A 26,491-nucleotide genomic window follows, 5' to 3' on the forward strand; every position below is an offset into this window, starting at 1 on the left:
TTCGAGCTTTTCGGCTGCGGCCAAGGTCAATTTCCAATTAGGTACTTGGGAATTCCGATTCACTATCGGAGACTTACCAATGCTGAGTGGAAATTGGTTGAGGAAAGACTTCAGATTAGATTAACTAGTTGGAAAGGCAAATTGCTGTCCTTGGGAGGAAGATTAGTTCTCATAAATGCGGTGCCGAGTAATATGGTACTATATATGATTTCTTTCTTCCAACTTCCCGGAGGAGTCTTAAAACGGTTGGATTATTTCCGATCAAGATTCTTCGGCAAGGGAACTGCGAGAAGCGTAAATATCGGCTGGCTAAATGGAGTGTGCTGTGTCGGCCCAAAGATCATGGAGGACTTGGTATTCAAGACCTCCAGATCAAAAATAGGGCACTTCTCGGTAAATGGTTGTATAAACTACTTACCGAAGAGGGCATATGGCAAACACTCCTCAAGAGGAAGTATATTGGCTCAAAAGCTTTATCTCAGGTTATTTGGAAACCAGGAGATTCACATTTTTGGGCTGGTCTTATGGAAACAAAGAAGTTCTTCTTTCCATATGGCTCTTTCTCTATTAAGGATGGATCGGAAATTCGTTTCTGGGAGGATATATGGTTGGGTAACACCACGCTCCGAGAACAGTATCCGGCATTGTACAATATAGTGCGCCACAAAAGCGATACTATCGCTAAGGTGTTGGAAGACTTCCCACCAAATGTGGATTTCAGAAGAAGTCTCATCGGTCTCAGACAAACCTCGTGGCACGAATTGTTACAGCGTCTTGAGTTAGTTCAACTGACGCAGGGACCGGATGAATTTCGGTGGAACCTTACCGGGAATGGTACATTCTCAGTGGCTTCCATGTACAATGCTTTAATTCAGCCAGAACTCCCGGTCGATAATAATTCAAAGATTTGGAAGATGAAAATACCGCCGAGAACAAAAATCTTTGCATGGTATCTTCGTCGGGGGTAATCCTTACTAAAGATAATCTTGCCAAACGCAACCGGCATGGAAGTAAAAAGTGTGTCTTCCGTCATCAAGACGAGACAATTAACCACTTATTCTTCCAATGTAAGTTAGCTAGGTCTATATGGTCAGCTGTCCAAATAGGGTCTACCTTATACCCACCACGTAGTGTTGTCAATTTATTTGGCAACCGGCTAAATGGTGTGGATGTTAGGTTTAAACGTCTTATTAGGATGGGAGCGATTGCAATTATCTCGGTCGCTATGGCTATGTAGAAATGACAAGATTTTCAATAATGTTTCTTCTTCTTTTTTGCGGGTCATCTACCGATGCACGGCTTTGCTCCGCTCATGGATACCGTTGCAGCGTGTCGAGCACCGGGACCTCTTTACGGAGGTGTCTTCACGGTTGGAGGATACGGCGAGGGATATTTTTTCCAACATGGGTGGCAGCGTGACCTTCGGCTAGATCCTCCTACCTAGAATTTGTTTCTGTTTTTTGTACTTTTTTTATCCATTTGAACATCTTTCTGGTTTTGTAACGAATTTGTGTGCGGCTGTGTGCATCTTAGTTATGCAGAGGCCGGGTCTATTGCGCAAGTAATAAAGTGCCCATTTTCGAAGAAAAAATCAAAGAATTTTATTCTTCTCTTGACTACAACGTCAATAGAATATTTTGCACAGAGAAGATTGTAAACATACAGGTTCGACGAGGCATAAACAATTTCATTCTCCTACATGTATAGGAATCCTAAAAACAACAGGAAGTAAATAGCAAAACTAGGTCGCCTAGGGAAACACGAGATGATGAGTAACCACTGTTTCTTTCTACGGATAAAAGTCGTCAAGTGCCGCAGGTTAAGACAGCAACGTTGCAGGCTCCCGTAGTAGTCGAGCTTGCTTCTTCAACTTGTTGCGGAAGCTTCTTTTTCTGCTGAACGCTCTCTCCTGGTTAAACAAAAAGTTTCTCTTTCTGTAAGAGTCTCTACAGCAAGATCTATCACGGCATGAAATGATGATTACAACAGACCATAGCCTTACCACTGGTTGGGCCAACTCTTCTGCTTGACGAACTGCTCTGACGAGATCGCGATTTGCATCTGTGTATAGGCTAGTCACTATTCCAGATTGGCCAGCTCTGGCTGTGCGACCCACCCTGTGCAAAAAGTCAACAGCGCAAGCCGCAAACTCCGCCTGCAAGTGTAAATATATGATGGACAAGAATATCTACTGTAAGTAATTTATATGTATCTTTTACATATATACCAGGTATTCTAAAGAAAACATATATGGCAGGCAAACTGCATGAAATTTTGCACCACATTGTGTAAAACTTATGATCGATTGTGCTACCATGAAATGCTCTTATTAGGAAAATGATGATGATTGAAATGCAGACATTTCAGAAGGTAATGTCTGATCATACCTGAATTACATGGGAAACATTTGGCACATCAAGTCCACGAGCAGCAGCATCAGTACAAACGAGCACGCCACCATCTTCCCGGAAAGATTGTAAATTGGCTGTCCTTTCCTCCAGAGAGCTCTCCCGGTGGTACAGGATGCATGGAATGCCAACTCGCCGCAGTATGTCAAAGACAGAATTAGCAGCATCGACAGTGTTTGTGAACACCATAGTTCGATTCGGACCAAGTTCTTGGTCAACTTCACCCTTAAGGCCATACTTTACTGCATCCAGAAGAGCATCAACTTGCGTATCAGCAGTAACTGCTATCCATCTTCGCTCTAATCTGCATACATTGTACACTGTACATCAAATGTGTGTAATGTGCAAATAAGAAACAAATATGGAATCCTAGCAAATACTAGTGAGAAATCTCTCCATGCTGAACAATGACCATAATAAAGACATTCAGAAGCTTATGGTAGCGTAGAGTGTATACCTAGGGTTGTGACGGTGCAGATAAGCACCACTAACCCACACAGCACTAGGAAACATTCGTTTCAGCACACCACCAGCGGTCTTTTTCCCACTCTGAGGCAGGGTGGCAGCAACAAAGATATATTGCTTGCTGCGTTTATAGACTTTTCTAACCCTCCTCCAGTCCTTGCGTCCTCCTACATGAGCATTCTCCACCGGCTTGACTGATCCATCTTGAACATGACCATCATCATTTTCCTCATCAACATCACTAAATTCAGCACTCTCAGAGCCTGAATCCTCATGATATTCGTCAGAACCTTCAGGTAGCACTTCCTTTCCAGAATCTTCGGCCCTTGAGAGTAGCTTCTCGTCAAACCGCAGCATGTGGATGAGACGAATGACCTGATTTTCAAAACTTCCGCACAGTAGCATGTCTGCCTCATCAAATACCTATTCCAAATCAGCTAGTTTTAGGACTCTCAAGTAGTTGCAATATCAACGAGTATATCTTAACACTAGCTTTACGACAAAAAGATCCAGATAGAAATGCAGATCTAGAAAATGATATGAAACAAGAAAATATACACAGAAAGTTACAGCTTAACTTGAGAGTTGGAACTGTTACAGATATTTTCTTGTCCACTTTGTAGAAAAGCACAAAAGATCTAGCCTAGCCTTGCCAAGTATATCCAGCAACTCATGAATAAATAAAAGATGGGATGCAATGAGAAGATTTCTAGCATGGCCATTCAAAAATGTATGTACAGGCAAATGTCCCAGTCAAGTACTTACAATAAATTTCACATGACGCAAGAATTTCTCCCGTCGCCTCCTCTCTGGGTCATAATCAAATAGATAATTCAAAAGAGCAGCTGGGGTGGCTACAAGAATATCTGGGCGAACAGCTGGCCAACCCTGTTATGAAATACCGTAAACAAATAAATACAAAGTTAGCAAATGTGGTGACAGAATATGTTTCATTAATGTAATAGTGCTGTAGGAAATGAGAAGTTAACTAAAGACCCATCTTAAGTTGAGACCTGAGACCCAAAGTGTAAATTGGGGAATATAACATTACAAAAATTAATGAACTGTTTAAATGGACATTCAGTTGTAGAGTGTGATATATCTAATCTCAGATTTATCCATAAGTAAAACAAGAAGTGATGAGTTTACCAAGCTATCAAACAGCATATGACAGGCAGACAGAGAATACCTTTGGCCCACAAACTGCAGCAGCACGCTTAAGTGGTTCACCAGATACATCAAGCAATGAATTAGCCATGAAAACAACTTGCTCACACAGCATGACATTGGGACAAAGAACCAACACAACATTATCCGTTCCTGCGGCAACGTTCTGAGGATCATCATCTACTGTGGAGGAAGATTTGGAGCACAGTTTTTCGATCAGTGGAACCAGGTAACCATGTGTTTTGCCACTGCCAGTCTCCGCCGCAACAATTACATCGTTCGTCGAAAGAACATGTGGTATGCAAGCTGCCTGCATTGCAGAAGTTGACACTTGATGTAAGTACGAAATCGTTGCAACACCATGCTTTAGCAAAAGGAGAGGAAAAATAATAACGGAAATTTACTACTCCCTCCGTCTAAAAATAGATGTCTCAACTTTTTCTAGATAAGGATGAATCTATAATTAAGACGTATCTAGATACATCCGTACCTAGACAAAATTAACACCTATTTTTAGACGGAGGTAGTACTACTAGTAAACCAGTTCTCAGCAAGTTAGTGCAACATGCAAACTTAGAGGAGAAATACCGGGAATTGATTCGATTATAATGCTTTAATCCTACATTGGGCCTAGCAGGAAGTATGACACTTGATCATTCTCTGTTTTGAGATTCTGAATTTTCTTTTGCTCAGCTACTTATCTAATTAATCACTGCTTACACCTTAGGCATATGATGCAGGAGGGTGAAATCTTCACGGCACCTAACAGCGCATATGAGTTGCCCACTAGAAAGGACACCGATACTTCCAATGGACAGAGAGTGCACAGGAAGATTATTTAACCCAGCATGACAATATCAGACTGCTCAGTCACTTCACATGGACAGAGACACGGTAGGATCACCCCAATCCGGTAATTACATCAGAACACTCGTAGAGGTTCAGTCTACCAACTGACCATCTGATGCTGAAGAGGTACGAGGCATTGCACGCGGACTCTGGCATTTCGTCGAACACGCGCTGTGCCGCAGCCAGCAGAGGTGAAGTTGAACAAAAGGTACCTGGACCAACGACGGCCTGGCGAGCCCAGTGCCCTGCAAGGCGGAAGCGAGGCGGTCGGAGAGGCCGAGCGACTTCCAGGTCGTGCTGTCCTCGGCGAAGAAGCCGTCGGCGCCCGCGCTGGCGTCGTCGGCCTCGGCGGCCGCGACCGTGGCGAGCGAGCGCGGCCTCGAGGCGGTCGAGAGGAGGCGCCACGGCCGAGCAGGCGCGAAGAGGAGGAGGCGGCGGGCGGCGTGGGAGGAGCAGGCGAGGGGCGGGAGCCTCGCGAGGCGGAGCGCGAGCGGCGCGTGGCGGAGGTGGCTCAGCGCCATCGTGCCGTCGGCGGGCGACTTGAGAAGTTCAGATAACTCGGTTCACCCCTTGAGCATTCGCTACACCATGACGTGGTAGTATTGGATTTTTAGGGCCCGGATTTTTACGTGCTCGCCAACAATTTTCCTCTCGTTTTGGGATTTTTTATTTTTTGAGAATGGGATTCTTGTATCTTGGGTACATTTGTCTATGCTAAAATAGTGTTTTTGAGATGATGCTAAAATAGTGTTGAATTAGCTAAGGCGTGTCACGACCAAAAAACACGAGATTGAGGAGATAGGAGTACTGTTTTCTAGCAAATATCTTCCCTTCACCTTCCAACGAGTCAAATGAACTCAGTTGAGTTTTACAAATGACATAACAATTTTATTTTAAGAAAACACAAGACATTGTTGTCTCGACACATCGGGAGAAAGTTGTGTATGAGCCCAAAAAAGGGCTACACGGTGAAATTGCAAAACCAAAAAACTTCACTCGGAGGAGCTACTCTCTAGTCTCTTTTAATTGACTAGGATTTACTACAAATTTGAATGAATTAAAAAAGATTAGAGGAAGTACGTGTTGCCAAAAGAAAGTGACGCAAGATCCACCACACTTTCGCTCGGCCACAACTAGCCCTCACTCCTTACATCATTGAGTTGAATGATCATGTTGGCTTGCGCAATGTCGATGACCACACAATATCATTTCCTTATCTACCAAGTTGTGAGCATGATCGACGGACGAAAGGAATTCGCTAGAGGAAATGACTGCGGTGAACTATTTTTTTTTAACTAAGCGGTGGCAGTAACCTGTAATTTCTGTCAACTCCAGGGGCAAGTCTAAGTTCAATGAAAAAAAAATAGAAACTTTAGCCCCTTTATTGTTAGGTACAGAAATAAGAATGTACAATACAAACAGAGAAGAATGAATCCCTTCATTGCAAGTCTTGTCCTCGTTTCATGGAAAGAACAAACAACGTATCATGGTCTTGAAACGAAAGTACAAGAATTAGTTAGTTGAAAGGTCATGTTGGTTTACGTGATGTCCATGACCACACAACATCGTTTTGTTATCTACCAAGTTGTGAGCATGATCACTGCAAGAGTAGAAACCTTAGCTCCTTATGGTGTTGAATTGAATGGTTATGTCGGCTTGCGCGATGTCGATGACCACACAACATCATTTCCTTATCTACCAAGTCATCGTTTTGTTTTGTTTCACGGGATGTCAATGACCGTAGAATGTCATTTCATTATCTACCAAGTTATGAGGATGATCCCTATTTGATTAATAAAGCTTCGCAACAGAGTCTTGTTGTTTCCCTAAACAAAAAAAGAGTCATCCTACCATGATCACCAAAATTTGGTTTGCCGGAAAGAATGATTTTTCTTGGGCCACCCTTCTCAATTATTGAGGCCAAACCCGTTGCCTCTCCATCTTTAGATCAATTTTGGAGCGCACTGTAATGTCTGATGGTCAAGAAACATGCGTTATGATCTAACTTCAAACATGACAATTTTGTGGCTAAATATATAAATTCAAAACGAATATGTTAGACGTCCCTATATATGTACATGCATGATTATTTCATCACAAATTTTAAAAACAAACATTTCAAAATTTCATGCATTGTACAAACTACTACTCAACAAGTGTTGAGATTGAATGGTAGCTAAATACACCCATCCAATTATTTGTTAATATTTCATCTACCATCTCTGTCCCATAAATCTTATCTCGATTGTAGTTCAAATTTTAACAAAGATCACGACAAAATTATGATATGGGGGAGTAGGTTATTAAACATGTAGTGTAGTAATTTTTCGGGCTTGGTGGTTCTCATTGAAGTTGATGTGAGTGGAGTACATGGATTTGGTGTCACCACTTCATTTTGTAGTTCCCTATGGCATCCACAACTATTTTTTTATATCAATATGTCACATTATCTTCGTCGGGTGAGGCAACACCCTTCTCTGACAGGAATAGGGTTGCAAACAGGATCCCACGAAAGTACCAACCCTATTTAAGAGGGACGGGATCTCTTAAACATGGACATAGACCAAAAAAATCATGAAGGAGACAATTTATTCATGTAGGAGCATAAAAGCTTTAACAGCAAAGAACGTTGTGGATGGCGGGTACCTTATGCCCATATCTCCACCCAAATAGAATCCAGGGACATTTTTTTTTTTTTTTTTGATAAAGGGCGATTTATTACGGAACACCCGGCCTCTCGCATAGCTAAGATTTACACAACCGTCTAAACAAAGTGCATCGTCTCATAAAGTAGAAATACAAGAAATCTTAGATAAATTGATGAATAGCCAGCTACGCCATAGGAGTCGCAATTCTACGATTATGCATCCACTCATGTTGGGTAATAAACTCCTTGGCCGTATTCTGTAACCGTGTAGACACCTCTATAAAGTGGTCTCCGTCCTTCAAGTGCTGCAGCGAAGACCATAAACGGAACATAGTTGTACATCGGTAAATGACTTGCATGCATAAGAGAAGAATTTTTATCTTTAAAAACCTTGCCATTTCTACATAGCCAAAGCGACCAAATAAGCGAGTCGCTCCCACTTTGATGAGAACCTTGAACCTAAGGTACACCCCATTTAGGCAATTGCAAAAAATGTTTGCAACGCTACGTGGGGATATAAGGTAGAACTCATATGAATGATTGACCATATAGACCTCGCGAACCGACACTAGAAGAAAATGTGTTTTATTGTCTCTTCTTCGTGACAAAAAAAACACATTTCGTACAGCCGTGCCAGTTGCGTTTTGCAAGGTTATCTTTATTAAGGATAACACCACGACAAATATACCAAGCAAACACCTTAGTTTTAAGAGGTATCTTCATCTTTCAAATAGATTTATTATTGAAAACAAGTTCAATGGGCTCTATCAATGCTACATGGATCCTACCGAGAATACCCCACTCTTGGTAAGTCCCCAGCGGACTTCGTCGGACCCTTGTACCAAATGGACTGAAGCTAATCTCTGCAGTAGTTCATTCCAGGAGGCCAATCATGGTCCAATAAGAACCCGGGGACATAATGCCAGGGTTTTCAACAACATTAGTAAGAAGTTTACGGTTAAGTGTTTGGTGAACTAGGTGGTTGTTGATTGGCGGCAATGGACTCTGGCAGAGGGAGTAGAAACTTTGTGGGAGTAGTCCACTAGGGTTTTGGGTGTGTGTTGTGGTGGTGTAGTCTTGTCTTGACATACATTTGTAACATTGTTGTCTTTCTTGTACTAAAATATTATGCATCATATAAAGTTAAGGTAGACAATTACGTACTTTTTTTAAACAAAAGAAACTCGGGTAGGGATCCATAGGTCCAACCTCACCAAAGTGACGGCACACACATTCCATTTCCAGCCTATTCGTTTTTTCACATGCATGTTTCAAAAACATTTCGTTCTAAATAACTGAATTTATCTTTGGCAGAGTTTCATATGAAAAGTAAGTATAGTAGGCCCTGGAGAAAGACTCTAAGGCTTACTGGTTAGTACATGTGAAGTTGTACTAAACAGCCAGAGTTCGAGACTCACCACCTTCTATATCAAATACAACGGTGGTTCCTTCCACTGTTGGTTTCATCTTTTTTTTAAAGTATAGTAGGCCCTGAACTTCTGGCAGCGCCCTTTTTTCTCCTGTCCACACCTGCCTGACGTGGCGCTCGGTCCTCGCGCACACCGCACACTCCTCCCCGGCTAATCAACGCGGCCACACGTTTCTCCCTTCCCCAACGGTCGCGAGGGGCATCTCCGTCCATTCGCCATCCCCCGCAAACCCCACATTTTCAAAATCCCGCTGCCGAGAGCGGCGGCGTCTCCATTCCCCACTCCCCCCCTCCCCGATTCGATCCCACCACCCGCCGCCGCCGCCGACACGACGCCGAGGCCGCGCGCGGGCCGGAACCACCCTAGACCCCCCCGGCCGGCCATGCGACGGGACGCCGCGGGCGGCGGCCCTGGGTTCCACGACCTCTTCGACTCCGTGCGCCGCTCCATCGCCTTCCGCACCAGCGCCGCCGCCCCGGAGCCCCCCGCCGGGCCCCCCGGCGGCGGGATCGGCGTCCGGATCAGCTCCTGCCTCCGCAAGTCCAGGGGGATGGGCCTGCTCGGGCTCATCGCCAAGAGCCCCTCGCCGCCGCGCCGCCTGCTGCCGCCGACCCCCGTGCCCGTGCCGGCCGACGACGGCGGGGGAGGGCGAGCGGACGAGAACCCGCCGATCCGGTGGCGGAAGGGCGAGATGATCGGGTCCGGCGCGTTCGGGCAGGTCTACCTCGGCATGAACCTCGACACCGGCGAGCTCCTCGCGGTGAAGCAGGTACTGGGGCTTCGCCATGCCGTACTTCCTTTTCCACGGCCCCAACACTCCTCGGAATTCCCCCAAACTGACTTTCTCCTCTGTTTGGTTCCAGGTTCTGATCGGGAGCACCAACGCCACCCGGGAGAAGGCCCAAGTGAGTACCATTTCCCCAACCGATTCCCTTACCAATTTACTCTGTTGAAGAGGGTGTTCTTATACGAGGTGCTTTGTGGTGCCCTTTGTTTCTTACCACCAGGCGCATATCAGAGAGCTCGAGGAGGAAGTGAAGCTCCTGAAGAACCTGTCGCACCTCAACATTGTGGTGAGTACAGAATATCGATTACACATTAGAATCTGTACTAAGCCGCTAGACCGTAGTTGTCTGACCCACTTTCTGTCGTCTGAGAAGAGGTACCTTGGCACCGTCCGCGAGGAAGACACGCTGAACATCCTGCTGGAGTTTGTTCCTGGAGGGTCCATCCAATCGCTTCTCGGAAAGCTCGGTTCATTCCCGGAGGCGGTAAGTAACCAACCATCAACCCCCGCGGTTTTCTGCGATGTTGCCGCAGAAGAGAAACTGATGCCTTGCATGTGTTGATCAGGTCATTAGGAAGTACACCAGGCAGATTCTGCAAGGGCTGGAATATCTGCATAGGAATGCAATTATACATAGGGACATTAAGGTACAAACTCTGAAGCCTGGACAGATGATGTAACCTCTGTGTCGTTGATCGTTTGGTCGTGCTCCTTAGCTTGATGATTCTGGGGTTTTTGTTTCAGGGCGCAAACATTCTTGTTGACAACAAAGGGTGCATTAAACTTGCCGATTTTGGGGCATCTAAGCAAGTTGCCAAGTTGGTAAGTTTGATGTTCTATGTGCTGTTGAAGTCGAGCTGATAATTTGTATGCCCAGTTTCTTTTTATCAAACTTGGAACGTACAAGCATTCATGTACTCGTCAAGACTCGAGACAACTGACCTGTGATAAAACTAATATATTTCGTAACACAGTAGCACATTCTAAATCTCCCATGTCTAGTTATGGTACCAGATTATGAATACTTAGTTATTGCACAAAACTACCATTGCACACGAAATATGAGGGAGCGAGTTTGGTTTTGTGCAGGATTACATCCAAGAATTAATATATTTGTTTGCTAAAGGTGCAATTTCTAAATAGAATAAAAACATGCGCTAGTGATGACAAAGGAAACAAGATAATGTTGTGATGTGACTTAGAATACTAATGAAATTGAATTATATCCTAGGAACATATGAGGCATAGGAGGGCCTGCAAAATGAAGTAGAATTCTCGTACATTAAATTAGAATAGGAATGGTTGGTAATGTAAAGCAAGAAGATGATATGTACCTGATGTGGTATATTTTTCTACAAAGGGTGCTCAACAATCACAATATTTCAAATTTCCGAGTGATCTGACTCTGGTCACTGGAATGCCCCCCCAAGAACTTATTATTATTCTTCTTGTTTTCTTCTTATGGGGTAGCATGATCTTATGTTACTGTGCTCAGCCTCCTAGCTTCACCGATCCATATGATTACTTCTCTCATGAGAAAACCCTTAGCATGGACGTATTCTTAATAATTATGCACGTGTTTTGCATCATAGTTGTGATAAGGTATCTGCCTGCTGCAATTTTATTTATCATTAGGAGATGTCATGATTCTTTCATGTATTTTCTTTGTGCAAGTTAATCCCATGTTGTTGCACTTGGAGATAATGTTCAATGTTTTGGTGTCAGGCTACTATGACAGCAGCTAAAACGATGAAAGGCACGCCACATTGGATGGCACCTGAAGTAATTGTCGGGAGTGGGCACACCTTGTATGTGAAACCCTTTCAGTACCTTATTTATTACCTTTCTTTTTAAATTTGGACACACCCAAAGCCCCTGTTACTAATTAATCCCAGAGTACTATACCCTTCGTTCCATAATTTTTGTTGCAGATTTGGATGTATCTAGATACATTTTGTGCATAGATACGTCCGAATCTGCATCAAGAATTATCGAACGGAGGGAGTATTTTCTTAGTTCTACATTTTCCCAAAACTTTAAGAAAAAAGCTAAACATTTCAAATGTTATCTTAGGAAGTGAAAACGTTATAGCAAGTCATGGATCTGGTTACCGACTATCCACTACTAGACTCAGTCAGGACGATGTGTCTACCTCCTTAGTTACATTAACTGTGTCCGTATGAGCTTACAATTCCATTTGAGCTATTAGTTTCTTGCTTTCTGTATGTGGTATTGTCCAAGCACAGAACAAGCTGAGCAGTAAGCTTTTTTACAGCATATATTACTGTGTGATAATCAGTTGATTTTTAAAATTCTCTTTCGAATATGCTTGGCTGTTATTGTCTCCAATTGATTCTTATCATCTTATAGATGTCTAACTTGTACCTACCAGTAAGAAAGTACCATTTGATGTAAACACCATTTCATTCGTCTGATTCTCTACTAGTTCTTATATTATGAGCTCATCCTCACCCTTCAAATCTCTCAGCTCTGCAGATATCTGGAGTGTGGGATGCACAGTAATTGAAATGGCTACTGGTAAACCACCATGGAGCCAACAGTATCAGGAGGTAAACTTTATCCTCCCAGATCCCAGAGAAATGATTTTTTTTGGTTATTCATTGCACTAAAAAATTCTTTTCAGGTTGCACTTCTATTTCATGTCGGAACCACAAAGTCACACCCACCAATACCTGAACATATCTCGCCAGAGGCTAAAGATTTTCTGCTGAAATGCCTGCAGAAGTATGCCTATGATTGTCATTTCAACTTAATCATTAAGTTTGTCTAAAAGCATTACCAAACTTCCTTCAATTAAAAACTATAGTTTCTGACTGTGTTATGGTTATCTTTTAGGGAACCAGAGCTGAGGTCTAGTGCGTCAGATTTATTAAAGGTATAGTATTTGATTTGCTGCATCTTAAATGTTTCTGTGATTCTAAGTGTATGATGATATTTTTTGTTGTTTGTTTGTAAATTGACATATTAAACATATTCTTGCAGCATCCATTTGTCACCGGAGAATTTGACGACCGGCAGCCACTCAATCGCACAACACTGAAGGTTAGATTGCTAGCATAACGATATCATTTGCTGAACTTCTTTGGCTTAGTAATAACTTAACCTCTAACCAACAACACAGGATGCTTCTGTCAATGAGCTTCCTGCACATGATGCGTGCACGCCAACAGAGTTGTAAGTAACTCCTCTAATTTCAGAGCTTGCTGCATTCTCCACAATCACATTTCTATTTCATGAACTTGCAACTTATTTAATCGCTTCCAGGGGGGTGAATCATTCTGGCAACTGGTCTACTATTAATTCCAACAGATCATTGAAAATCAAACCCTTGTGGGAGGGTAGCTGTGATGATGATGACATTTGTGAGTTTGCTGATAAAGATGACCACCCAGCAGTTGGATCTGTAAGAGTTTTACTTTGTCTGTAAACTTCTCTAAGAATTTAATGTGATCTTTTGTATTGCCTTTCAAAATAGAATTATGAACGAAATTGTTATCTTATGTTGAATTTCTGCATCTGTCAATTCCAGAGCTATAATCCTATGTCTGAACCATTTGATGACTGGAACAACAAGTATGACATAAGCCCAGAGAAAAGTTCTCATCAATCAAGGGAATTTGGTGGATTAGCCAAGCATACTGAAAACAGCATGACCGAAAATGATTTTACCTTCCCTCGGGAGGGAAGTTGTGAAGATGACGATGTACTTACGGAGTCAAAAATAGAAGCATTTCTTGATGAGAAGGTACTTAACATTTATGAGACTACAAGCATTCAGTACCTTACTGCTAATACTTAAATGATATTTACTGGTTTTTTCTCAGGCTCTTGATCTGAAGAAGCTACAAACACCTTTATATGAAGAATTCTACAATACAGCGAATGCTGGGAATTCTCAGGGAGTTGATCAACCTTCCAATGGAAAATTCATAAATAGTCCGAAACTACCCCCTCGCGGAAAGTCGCCTCCAAGTAAGATGAGAGGAGGAGGTCCTGCAGCACCTTGTGACAATAATTTAAACAGTACGATACCTGAGAGCTGCTGCAAGCAATTCTCAAGAGACAGTGTAGATAGCAGCCGGATTTTGAGAGAAATAGCCTCCCCTCAACTCAATGAGCTTGGGGATAAAGTTCATATTGATGTCCAGGATAGCACAAGGTTTGTTACATACCTACCCTTGCTTCAAAAGTGAAATTGTATTCTGCAAAAAATTAACCACCCAAACTAGAGCTTAAGCTCCTTGTTCATTAACTGATGTAAAATGCTAGTGTTTTGGGACAATTTGCTCTTATGTGCATTGATCTCTTCTGTAACTGGTCCATGATCCTAACTGGGGACCTATTTCTGTTAACAGCATCAGCTTCGCTGAGAGGCAACGGAAGTGGAAAGAGGAGCTGGACCAGGAGCTTGAGAGGGAAAGAGGTAAGCATAGCTTCCTTACCTAAATAAGTCAGCTAATGAAATATTTTGTTGACTGTTGTCATTTCACCAACAGTGATGAGGTTAGCTGGCTGTGGTAAAACACCGTCTCCAAATAGAGGGCCCAGCAGTGGGAAACGAGAGCGTCATCCTGCCCACTGAATAGACAGCAACACTTGTTCATCTATTTCATCCCACAGTGACATCAATAGCACAATGCTAGTGATTGGCGACAACAGCAGTATAGTCTGCAAGGCTTGATTGTTCGCGATACACTGCATAGCCAGATGTCTGTCCAAGCAGCTTGGTGCAAGTACCATCTTTGAACTTTGAAGTGGGCTGGGGTAGGGCAGTTATCTGGACTCATGGCCAGGGATCATAGTGGTGATGCTGCCCAAAGAATGGGGGTACTAACCTGGAGAACGATGTGCTGACAGTTTCCTGCCAAGGGGGCATTTTTTTCAGTACTATGTGTGCTGTTTCAGTCACATGGTTTATATTGAAAACAAAGTTTGTTGTATAGATTTTGGGTTGGCAGGCTATATGGGGCTTGGTTTTGTATGGAGCTTGTTTTTGAAAGCGTGTAATGTAATAAGCCAAGTAATGCAAATTATGTAAGATTTCTTTTGTTGCTTCTGAGCATTTCAGGCATTACAATTGTGGCTGCCTGCCCCAATGTACACTCTGCGGTTGTAATTCTGAAAGCATGCTACTATATATGTTATTGATAGTTTGATACTGATATGATCTCTCGGCTGTGCACGTCTTAGAGTTTTTTTCTTACTCCCTCCGATCCATAGTAAGTGTTGGGGTTTAATTTGAATTTGGAAACCTTGATACTTATTATGGATCGGAGCCTTCGGAGGGGGTAACATTTTTCGCAAGGACAAGTTTCCAGGTACATGATTGTGTTGGGTTGAAGCTTAATTTTTGTAGAAATGTGCCGGTAGTTGAAGTTTTCTTTACCTGTACAAAAGGCTATCTTAAATAATACCAGGATCCGATGAGTTTCTCTCTCACTTGAGCTCAACTGATTATGCTGATCACTTGCGTTCACTCTCATTTCCATTTGTAAACATAAAGATGTTATTATAGGATGATGTTAGTACATATGTTCTCTTTAAGCAACCTCGCAACCAAGATTGTTGTAGTTGTTCTTTGGTTTGTTCATCAGTCATCATGTAAACATGATGGTGGTGTCTATGGGTATTGTCTTGAGGTTCTTGCCTTGCTCCCGCTTTTTTACTTGTCTGAAGGGAAAACCCATGAGTCCGCTTGTGAGGTTTGAGATTATTTTGGGCGCTTGCTTCTTCGATTTCTTGGGGCGGCATTTACAACCGGCTAGGTCTTCATTTTGATTGGACAACTTGGATTGGGCACTTTGTCATTGAGATTCCGTGGTACGCTTCACAAGATGATGGTACCTAATGTCCTTCTTGTTAGTCGTGGATAGCACACTTTCGTCATGAATCTAAGATGCCCTAGGTGGTGTTTTCATTTGGAGATGATGTTTGTGTATGCTCTTTCGGATCTTTATGTAAGTCTTTGCATTGGTGTGTGCATGTTCTGTACATCCTCGATGCTCTGTCTATGTGGGTTTAATCATGTATTTTAATACGGAAAAGTCTATCAGTTTATTACTAGTAAAATTTGATAGCAGTAAAAAATATCTTGAAAATAAAAAAAAAATAGTCTTTGGATCACCTAGCAACATTATAACCATTGGAACGGGCCAAATGCGACCGGCCCTGCCCCTCTCTCGTCAGAGCTGGACAAAGTTATCGAAATAAATCTTGTTATAGTAGATAGACGCGTCGTGCTAAGGCTCCAAAAGAGTAACACACCAACAATCGTCATCAATAATAAAAATCGTAAATCACAAGGGCCCAGACTCAATCACACCAACTCACACGAACATTGATGGATCCCAAAAGAACCACTTGGAAAACATAGAAATAACTTTTTTAATAGAGAATTGAGTACACAAGACTTGGCTAACTTAACTAAGCTTGTACTTAGCATTGTGGTGTATTTTGATAATCTAGATTAACTAACAAAAAAATTATCATTCCTTCTATCCGAAGGGTGACCGCGAGGAGAAAATGAGGTAGACAGGTCCATTGCGAAACCGCGCATCTACACAGGGGCCAAAACGAGAAAGTAGCACCGCTCCTCTGCCCTCCTCCAAATCTCTCTCCATCTTCGCCGTCCTCGAGCCGCCCTCTCTCCCATCTGCCTCCGCCATGGCCCAACCCGCCTTCCTCTTCTCCCTCCGCTCCCGCCTCCGGACCCCGCCGCCGCCCCCTCACGTCCAGCCCCGCCGCGCGTACCACGTCGAGCTCGGCGCACGCGAGAAAGCGGTCAGCCCTCTCCTCCCCGTCCCCTTTGTTGATTAGATCGCTAGATTGTTTTAGGTCACTTCTCCTCGCCGCGAGTCCTGTGTTCGGTATTACAGATCATTCATCTCCGTATGATCTGCGCGCAACCTCGATTCGATCTGATATGAAACTGTCGGAGATGCTATGATCACAGATTAGGGAATTTTCCTTTAGCGTACGTGATGGGTGATAGTAACAGGAGAAACGGGAGTGCCGTACAAAGTTCGGTTTTAATTAGAGTGGCTGGCATCAAGTTTATGCGCCGGGTGGGGATTGGATACCCTAGTTAGGTTTGCGAACTGCAGTGGTGGTACCTAATGCTGATGCTTATGAGGTTATCAGCGTGGTAACCGTTGATATATCTGACGTTCATGCGTAGTAGCAATGTGTTGTGTGTTATATGATGCATAGGAAAGAGATCCTGAATTCCTGATATGTGCAGTATGACAAGCTGAATGATGCAGAAGGCATATTATCTTTGTGTGTCCTTATTCCCACAGAGTGCATCATATGTTGTCAGAGTCTATCAGCGTAATGCCTTTGTTTGCTGATCTTTGGTGGTTTGTATCGCTGACATGGTGTCTTGTGTCATGGTAGTTTAGTTTTTCTCATATGTGGGTAACTAAAGATTTCTATGTTAAATTCTAGGGTGGTGCAATACTTACTATCGAACTCTGATTTTGGTGATCACGATATTGTTGTCTTGATGGAATAATCACATTTCTGCAAATGTGAAGCTTTTAGTTATTTTATTTTCCTGGTAGTGTTTTGCAGAAGCGGTACTTCAGATGTAGCACTGAAATTGATCTAGTGTCTTGTGCTTTTTCTGGCAACTCAGTTGGCGCTAAGTTTTTCATACGAGCATCATATTTGTTTGTTGCAAACTGTGGGTTAGGTGAAGGCTAGTTGTGCAAGCAAGATTCCTTGGTGTTCCTATTATTAGATTGCATACCACAAGGCTTTAAGTCAACAGTGTCTTACAAAGTAGCGTTTAGTTTCTTATTTTTACATTGTGCTAGTTTCATGTTACCTTACTTTTTGACCTTTGAGAGCTTTCTATACAGTTTTTTAATTAACCTGCACTGCAGTGTGTTTTTCTTTCCTCCCATTGGTTGGTTTTGACTCTTCATTACTTGCAGCTTCTAGAGGAAGATGTTGCTTTGAAGAGGTTCAAATCATTCAAGAACAATGTGAAACAGGTCTCCAAGATTGGGAATTTTCTCACCCTTGTTGTTGTTGCTGGTATGTATCTTACTTTTGGGTGTTTCTTACCAGTTCTTATTTTTGTGCATTAGATCTTTAACTTTAAAGGACTGCATTGCACAATAATTAATGTTTCAGTTTGTAAATGGATGTTACCACTCCTTACTGTCATATGCTTGTTACCTTGTTAGCTGTTCATTTTATGGTATTTTCCTGTAATTCGAAGACATGGATAGTAAGTTTCTACTTTTGTAAATAACTTGTAGTACGGTTTTGATATTACAGGAGAAATGGTAGTATCCTTGGTTTCTTATTGATTAACATGTCTTCCATAGTCAGTTCCTTGGATTAAAAGCTTTTGCTTTAATACTATAAGCATTGCTGAGGCTATGTTGATTAATTCCTAGCAGTACAATATAGGCTATTCTGTTCCTCGTGTTTAATCTTGTAATAGTGTTCTACACTTGGCAACTCCATATGGTAGCTATTTTTCTGTATGAATTTGGCAATGCACTCTATTATTTGTGGCACTTATTTTCTGTCTGGTGCTGTTCCTCATGTTTAATCCTGTGATAGTGTACTAGACCTGTCAACTCCATACGGTAGCTATTTTTTCATATGAATTCTGGCAATCCACTCTGTTATTTGTGACACTTATTTTCTGTTTGGAGTCCTTGTACTGGCCGTCGAGTGTATTATACAGCATTATTTCATTAGTGCCGAGTTGCCGTTTGAGAAGAACTTATAATGTGTAGTGTGTTTGTTTCAGTTGCATGAATTCCTGTAACAAACACTCACAATTACATAACCTCGAAGAGGATATATGTTTCTTAAAGACACAATTTCACTGTATATCTGATTTATCGGTATTGTTAGTCGCCCCACTATGGCCGTAGTGACTGATCATCTGAAAATTCACTCTGAAGTAGTAAAGTTGCTTATACAACTCAGCATTTTTCATGGCACCCTTCTAGTACAAATGTCATGTATTTAAATGCGTGTTCCAGAAAACATGATCCTTGAAACAGGCTTTGTCTTGAAGTTTGAGTACAGCTTTATTTCACAATCTTGAACTCTAGAAACAGGTCCTGCACTTCAGTACACAATAGGTTTCAGCCAACTTCTGTCCTTTGTACTACTTGATCAGGTAGCACTAGGATGCAGCACTTTAACCAGATTAGCTGAATTTCTCGTTTTTTAAAGAAAAATCTTGTGAATCACAGAATGCTACTTAGACCTTTTCCGGCGTAGAGCAAATATAGAAAGCGTGGTTTATTTTGCATCTGATTATGGGTGTTTCACTTCATAGTTTTGCTGACTCAATGTTTGTTTATTCATTTGCACAGCCTGCAGCTACCAGATCGCTTCACTGGCGGCAAGCACGCAATGAAGGAGATGCAACCGTGACCGAGCACTTAGATCTACCTGAAAGTGTTTCATCTCATAAACTGGCATTTTATCAGCACTCCTTTCGAGCTTACTGTGTCGATCTTATCATGTAAAATAAAACAAACAAGGTTGACCTTATTTGTCATTCAGTTGCTAGTTTCTCTGCCTGTTTGTTACTTGTACACAAAGTGAAGGTTTCATTTACCTGGGGATCCGCTCTGCTATAGATGTTTCAATAAATTTTTGGCCTGGGATCTTTCATGGCGCCTTGATGTCTGATAACTATATGAATTCGCTGTGTTCTACGTGTCTGGTTGTGCCGACTGCTGTCTTTGCATTTCTGTGTCTGAGCACGTGCTATTTCGTTCACTGTCTGACACCCTTCCAATGGATGAACTTTTTTTTCTTTCTTTTCAGCAGCGATTACTTGCAAATTTTTAGTGGATGGTAAAATTTCAGCTTGGATCACAGAAACCGAACTCCAGTTGCTTAAAACGCCAGGATAGTGCGATCGAAATTTTGTTTCAGGAATGGCCAGCGTTAGGAAAGAAAATCCTGGCCTTCGCTTCTAAATCGGACGGCGTGCCCCAGACGAAATCGCACAAAAGAAAATCCCTCTCGAAAGTCCTGAACCGATAAGGAGAGGAAGACACAGCCGTAAAACCCCGGTGACGAGCAGCCATGGCGACGAGGGTGTGGGCGGCGGCGGCGGCCTTAAACCCCGCTCTTCTTCCTCACTCGTCTTCCCCTCGTCCGGCCCGGTCCACGCGGCCGAGCAGCCATCTCTGCCTGCGCAGCCGCCGGCCGCGACTCGCCAAGGTCGTGTGCCGCCGCGCCAAGAGCGCCGCCTTCGAGGACTACAAGTTCCCGGACCCCATCCCGGAGTTCGCCGAGCAGGTCAGCGCGTCCCTGCATTATCCCCCTGTTTCTTCCTGTCGAGGCGGAGCTTCTGCTCCGTTTCATTCTGCTGCGGCGCTTGTGTGTCTGTAACCCATTCGTGCGGCTTGTGGTGTTGCCTCTGTCAGGAGACGAGCAGGTTCAGGGAGCACATGATGTGGCGGCTGGAGCAGAAGAAGGCGGACTACTTCGGGGAGCACGTTGAGGAAATCGTCGACGTCTGCACCGAGGTACGAATCCATTGAATTCACTTGCTCACACTGTACCATTTTGGCATTCCAGGACATGGTATAGGTACTTTTTGCTGTAACCTGAAACTACCTGCATTAGTGCATCGAGCAGAGTCTTTGTTGAGGGTCATTGAATAATCTAATCACGCGGTCTAGGCTAAGAATTTCGTATTGCACGAAAACCTGGTGAAAGAGCAAAGATGGTGTCCTGAATCAGTAGGGGAATGAACATTGAAGAATTAGTCTCATGTCTTACAAATCTGAACATTTTCATTACGGGTTCAGCCGGATGATTGCATTGTGTGACAGAGGCCGATAAAGGGCCGCCGGTAGTTGTAGTTTATGGATGTCGTAAAAGCATCTTTAGATAGGTTGTTTCATTAGGAAAAGATGGATGTAGAAACTGCAGGTCCAAGAAACTTTTGTCCATTATGATATTGGTGTGAGAATAGTCTCTGTCAGTTGTCACTAGTTAGAACTTGCAGCCTAACTTAGCTTGAATTCTGTCACTGTATGTTCACATGCTGTGAGCTCTGCAAGTCTTCACTTCAGCCTATGTTAGGCTTAGAAGCACCTTGAAGCCTGTCGCTGTGATGCAGTCAAGGCGTGCAATTTCTTGCAATAGATGAAAACATGAAATCTGTGAAAGCACTAAGATGTGATTCTCTGTTTCCAGGTCTTGAGCAATTTCTTGCAGCACGACTACTGTGGTCCAGGCACGCTCCTGGTTCACCCGTTCTTGGACATGAAGGGCGAGATCAAAGAGAAGGGGCTCCCCGGCGCGCCCCAGGCCACGCGCGCCGCGATCGCGTGGGCTGAGAAGAACATCGACAAGGACTGGAAGGCGTGGACTGGAGATTACTAGCGCTAGTTTCCCTTGTAGCTCTCTGCTGTATCAGCTATTGTTGTACCTGTAGTTTGGATGGTGTTTCAGCGGAGACTTGAATCTAGACCCTAGGCTAGTCATGTTTGTCGGAAAACCATGAAATTTATCTTCCGGGGAGTTCAATTCTCTTGGCTGCAAATCTCTTGTGATGACTGACAGTTCAATTCACTATTCTCTAAAGCTCATCCCTTGGCTGTGGAAGCAGGTCACCATGGCCGAACGTTCAATGCTTGTCAAGTGGGTGCTTACTAGCATTGTCATTGACTACAACACTGTGCTCGACATTCGGATGGAGGTATTAATAAAGATTGATAGCATTAGAAGAGTGTTCCTTTGGGTGGCTGGTTGGGCTTGGAGACACTTGCGCTCCTCAAGATCATGAACTCTTTGTGGCGGCCACCAAGGTCACTATTGACAATGGACAGAAAATGCTCTTTTGGGAAGCATCTTGGCTAAATTGACCGTGACGGAAAGACATTGCTCCACTCATTTTTAAACTCCCCAAGAAAAAATGCACGGTTAGCAAAGCTTTGGAAAATGATTTGTGGGATGCCCAAATTAATGCTTAAGATGACCTCTCTTTGGAACAAATCGCCCAATTCAGCAATTTTTGAGAAATGCTTGACGGTGTGCTCCTAGACAATTATGCGAAGGATTTGAGCTCTTGGAAGCTTTCCAATGATGGACGCTATGCCACTAAATCGGCATACAAAAGGTCTCACCCACTCTCCAATGTCTACCTTGGTCTGGAAGCCATGGGCGCCACTAAAGTGCAAAATTTTCTCTTAGTTGATTCTCCAAAACCGGGTAGAGACGAAGGATAGACTCGAACAAAGAGGATGGCAAAATTGTGGGCTATGCTCATGCAAGCTTTGTTACCAAGTTGAAGAGTCGGCCAAGAATTGGTTTGATCTTCATGATGTGGAACTAAGAGATTGGCAAGCCATGCATAGTGCCAAAAAGTGGTGGATGGACGGAGTTCACGAGAGGGGTCAATCAAGAAAGGCCATGGCATCTCTCGTCATGTTGGTATCATGGAAATTTTTGGAAAAGAGAGTAATGCCCGCATTTTTTCGAAAACAAGCAATTACCTCGACAATGCTTGCAGAAAAAATCAAAGAGGAGGCGGTGATGATGTGGTAATGAAAAATATTTTGTACTGTTTAATTTTTGGCTAATGTGACACGTAAACCTTCTCCTACCATTATCACCTGGCCGTCCTCTTTCTCTGCTGCAGCTCGTCAGGTACTCACAGTCACAGCTTGATGATAGATCGATCCAGGAGGGAGCGTTCGAAATCCATGGCATTCCGTGCCGCGGCAGGCACCACGATGTCATCTCAGACGCGCAGCGCACTTAACTTCCTCGCCGCAGGGAGGCAGGCAGGGCGGTGACCGGTCAAGGCCTGCGCCGCCTGTTCTCCACAGTTGATTCAGTGGAGAGGAAGGACACCTCCTTTTGTTCGATCCCATGTCCGTGTTCGGGAAAGGGGGTCCAGGCCATTGAAGGAGGCTCGCTGGAGGAAGCAGGCGACGTACTGTATGTGTATGTAGGGTGTGTTTGGATGACGACCAAAGCTGGCCCTGCCAAAATATTGGCTAGCCCTTGAATTTTGGCAACCCTTTGGATCATCGCCAAAAAAATTGGCCCGCCAACCGGTCCGGGCGCGCGCCCGTGTAAAATATTGCCAACGCACGGGCAAGTTGAGGGCGAGCAAAAGCTGCGCCAAAAAATTGGCACCCCGTGACTTGCCTCTCCCGTCTAGGTGAGTGTGAGTCCCACATATTTTTATACGAGTATTATAATTAGTGTATACAGAGGGTGTTCAGAACTTCCGATTCTTTGGATAATAATTAACCGTGGTTAGCAAGTGCATGTACCAGGTGCTCCATGCGTGACGGAAGTTCCAGCAGCAGCTGGTATTACGTTTTGTAGTTTTTTTTTCTTTCTCTTTGACTACATCGTAGTATTGTTCTAGTTGTACTAATAAATAAGCGAAGTAGGCATGTTGAATATTTTGGAGAAGCATACTGCAGTTGGTGGCAAAGCAAATAGAGGGCTATTTTGCCAATTTTTTGGTACATACAATGGCTGCCATCCAAACAACAACACTTTACCAATATTTTGGTCATGCCCTTGCATTGGTCATGCCAAAAAATTGGTGGGGCTAGTTGGGGCACAAACCAAACGTACCCGTAGCTGAAGAACAGGGGGCGTGGCGTCTTCCCCGAATGCCACCGTCGCCGACCTCTCTGACGGACCATCAAGGCGTGAACGTAGCTTGGTGCATCGCTGCTGGCATGCTTGCTTCCGATTCTGTAGTGCTACTGTGAGTGAGTTCTGTGAAGTGTGGTGCTGGCACTGGAGCGACGTGACCCGTGAGCACCTCAATGCCAGGTGCCAGCTTGGATCGTGTCCATTAAAGGATGGTATCGTATTGGCGTTTGATCCTTTCTTCTTCGTTATTTTTCCACATTTGCTCAATTCGTTGATATTTCTAACGTCGTACAATCTACGTTTCTTGGTTAGATTGATAGTAGATACTTATCCCAAAGTAGATGGATACTACATGTGTTAGATTATTAGGCAATTTACACCAAAGTTTAATCACCAAAACTCATCACAAGTGCAACAGCATTTGATTATATACATCCGACTAAACACATCTACCGACTCTGAATATGGAATAAGTTGATACGAGACGAGAAGCACGTACATCGCGATCGAAAATGTCGCCATTGCAACATCACCACGGCCATTGTTGTTGTTGTCACCAATGGTGTTGTCGAAGTCGTGGATTTGTCGAGGAAGCACATGGACGGAGGCGAGCCATTGCAACGAGATGCTTCTAAAACACCTTTCGGCTCTTCTCCAAGTTTAGAGGCAACTTCTCTCGAACGGTTGTGGATGCACTGTTCGGGATGAGAAAAACTAGAGAGTAAAAGTAATTGCCGCAAGATAGAGAGACATGAGGGATTGAAGAGTTCTACATCCGTTATGTGTCTCGTTTTCCGGTATAGCCTGGGAGGAGAGACGACGACCGAACGGAAGTAACATACATGCGTCGTGGATGCACGCACAGATACGTACCAAACTCAATTGATGCATCAAACAAAAATTTATTACTCCGCAAAACTGGTTTCAAACTCGCACCCGACCGGCATGACGAGGCGAGACGGACGGTTAACTAGGAGTGCGCGTGAAATTTCTCTCACTTAGCGAAGCTGAAACTAAAACCACAACAAAAATAATGGAAACTATTTGTGCCTAGCTACTGTAGCTCCGATTCTGAATTGCATACGTCCCATGGAAAAGGAAAACAACACACGAAGTTTGAAGTTTCTCTTCGGGGCGAAGCACGGTTCCGAGCACTGAATTCACACCGTACGCGTGCGTGCAGGGTGTCACAGTGACAAGGAACGCCCCACACCACAAGGACGAAATCCGTGAGGCGCGCCCCCGTGCGAAGCACCAAACCCGGAGATGAGATGACGCACAGGCCATTCATATGCTGCCACACGCCTGACACCAAAAACATGACCCGTGAGCAGTGGAGGCTCTTGCTTCTGTTCTGGCTGGTGACTCCCTGTCCCTGGGCATTGGGCACGTACGGCCTGGATCCATCGGTACGCCGTGCCGTGCGGGTTGTATCCACAAAGCCTACACTAGCTTGGCCGGCTCAAGTAGATCTTGACAATTCGTGACCAATCATATCGTCGCAGTTTGAAGTGTGCTGCCCTGCCCTGGTCTGGTCACTTCTCCAACAGCCCCACGCGCCAGAGGGTGGATTCTCATTTCTTCGATAAGGATATAGGCCCGCGTGGTCTGCGCTGCCTGATTTTCGTAGGGTTCTGAGATTACTTTTTTTGGCCAAATAATATCAAGAAATTTGGAAATGTTTTTCCATGCCTCGGTTTCATAGAATTACTAGCAAGATGTTGGAAAATGCACAACAGAACATTGGTCTATGTGAACCTAATTTTTCAAAAAATAGCCATAAAAAGTCGTACTTTCTATGTTCGAAAAGTTGTGAAACAGATCACACCGGTAGGTATCGAGTTATCGCAAAAAAAATATAATCACTTACTACCTATGAGAAGATGAGACGAAATCAATGCGGGTTCACGAGCCCTGCTCTAGTGCTCCCGAAGTTGAGGGATTATATTTGGTTTTTTTTTTTATCCTATGTCCAATCCACCGAAACCCATATCCAGCCCATGCATACCTGGATGTATACATATGTAGCGTTAGAAAGAAATATCACGTGACCAGTTAACAATCCCATATGTGTAACATAACCCCACACATTACGTCACACACACGCACGTGATCGTATTAGTACGCCACACATATGTGAATTGCTCGTAAAAAACAATGGGGCCATAAGGGTGGCTCTACGTAGATGTCAGATTTTATAATTTTACGATCGTGCCTCGCTTACGAAGTAGTACGAGAAGATCTCCACCGTTCTTATTTTTTACGCAACCAAAGTTTTATCAAGGGAGGAGCACCGGAGCAGAAGTGGTGGGTTCTATTTTTTTGCAGGGTTCACATGAGCCTTAGTTCAAGAGATTCCCTCTCCTAAATATTCTTTTCTAATTCTCTCCAAACAAATTTCTGGTGGATACACATTTCACTTAAATATTAGAAGAAGCATCAAATAACTATTTTTTGGATTATTGTACACTAGTTTTCATGAGTACTAACAGGCTAACGACCTTACCATTTGTTTATTTGTTCATTTTGGACTTCCAAATGCGAGCAGGCCTCCCAAGTTGCTCTCCGGCCTACATCACCGAGGTTGGAAAATCTGTAGAGCTAGAAGCTTGCACGCTATAATCGACATATGTCTAGCACTAGAGGTCAGAGATAGTTAGGATAGCAATGGTTTGGGCATAGTGCGGGTATAACAATACCATAACGATATCTATACGGTCATACCCATACCGCTCATGTGTACAAAACCGTGCACATACTATTATCCATAGGTATCAAACTCTATCTACACTAAAGACAAATGAATACATGTAACACTTCACACTTCACAACTCACAAGTAAATACATGACAACAGGATAGTGGCTTTGCGAAAGTTTGGGTTACACTCACACATATATACATTGTCAGTTAGGGACTCACGCATCAACTTATCTGGTAGGGTTCGGGTATAACCACATGTATGTAAGCGTACCACTACCCTACATAGGTCTTTAGATGCCAGCCCATGCATACAAAAGAGTACCCAAACCCTACACAACCGGGCTAGGTACCCATGGGTAATTTCCCTCATTAGGCGGGACTCGTACCGACACAGG

General features: G+C 43.6%; 4 protein-coding genes across 4 annotated transcripts; 3 read left to right on the forward strand and 1 right to left on the reverse strand.

The window, feature by feature from the left end:
* Window positions 1–1,602: 1,602 nt before the first annotated feature.
* On the reverse strand, window positions 1,603–5,445 carry LOC124653156 (DEAD-box ATP-dependent RNA helicase 22-like). The gene is made up of 7 exons (XM_047192221.1): window positions 5,102–5,445; window positions 4,063–4,350; window positions 3,639–3,761; window positions 2,866–3,296; window positions 2,388–2,712; window positions 2,003–2,155; window positions 1,603–1,909 (listed from the first exon to the last, which is right to left on the reverse strand). Exons 1-7 carry the CDS (start codon window positions 5,408–5,410, stop codon window positions 1,820–1,822), a joined length of 1,719 nt encoding a protein of 572 aa, XP_047048177.1. The 5' UTR covers window positions 5,411–5,445; the 3' UTR covers window positions 1,603–1,819.
* A 3,903-nt stretch (window positions 5,446–9,348) lies between these two features.
* Window positions 9,349–14,395, forward strand: LOC124658327 (mitogen-activated protein kinase kinase kinase NPK1-like). The gene is made up of 17 exons (XM_047196684.1): window positions 9,349–9,735; window positions 9,830–9,871; window positions 9,974–10,039; window positions 10,127–10,237; window positions 10,320–10,400; window positions 10,498–10,575; window positions 11,479–11,561; window positions 12,242–12,323; window positions 12,398–12,498; window positions 12,610–12,649; window positions 12,757–12,816; window positions 12,896–12,948; window positions 13,039–13,177; window positions 13,304–13,519; window positions 13,599–13,933; window positions 14,130–14,197; window positions 14,271–14,395. Exons 1-17 carry the CDS (start codon window positions 9,349–9,351, stop codon window positions 14,354–14,356), a joined length of 2,028 nt encoding a protein of 675 aa, XP_047052640.1. The 3' UTR covers window positions 14,357–14,395.
* Window positions 14,396–16,346: 1,951 nt separating this feature from the next.
* On the forward strand, window positions 16,347–19,436 carry LOC124652672 (succinate dehydrogenase subunit 7, mitochondrial-like). Its single transcript, XM_047191711.1, has 3 exons — window positions 16,347–16,554; window positions 17,712–17,814; window positions 19,122–19,436. The coding sequence occupies exons 1-3, from the start codon at window positions 16,438–16,440 to the stop codon at window positions 19,163–19,165; spliced, it is 264 nt and encodes an 87-aa protein (XP_047047667.1). The 5' UTR covers window positions 16,347–16,437; the 3' UTR covers window positions 19,166–19,436.
* Window positions 19,437–19,756: 320 nt separating this feature from the next.
* On the forward strand, window positions 19,757–21,286 carry LOC124654780 (protein PLASTID REDOX INSENSITIVE 2, chloroplastic). The gene is made up of 3 exons (XM_047193767.1): window positions 19,757–20,061; window positions 20,190–20,291; window positions 20,968–21,286. The coding sequence occupies exons 1-3, from the start codon at window positions 19,846–19,848 to the stop codon at window positions 21,154–21,156; spliced, it is 507 nt and encodes a 168-aa protein (XP_047049723.1). The 5' UTR covers window positions 19,757–19,845; the 3' UTR covers window positions 21,157–21,286.
* The last annotated feature ends 5,205 nt before the right edge of the window (window positions 21,287–26,491 follow it).

This window comes from Lolium rigidum, chromosome 5, assembly GCF_022539505.1.
Source record: "Lolium rigidum isolate FL_2022 chromosome 5, APGP_CSIRO_Lrig_0.1, whole genome shotgun sequence".
NCBI lineage: Eukaryota > Viridiplantae > Streptophyta > Magnoliopsida > Poales > Poaceae > Lolium > Lolium rigidum.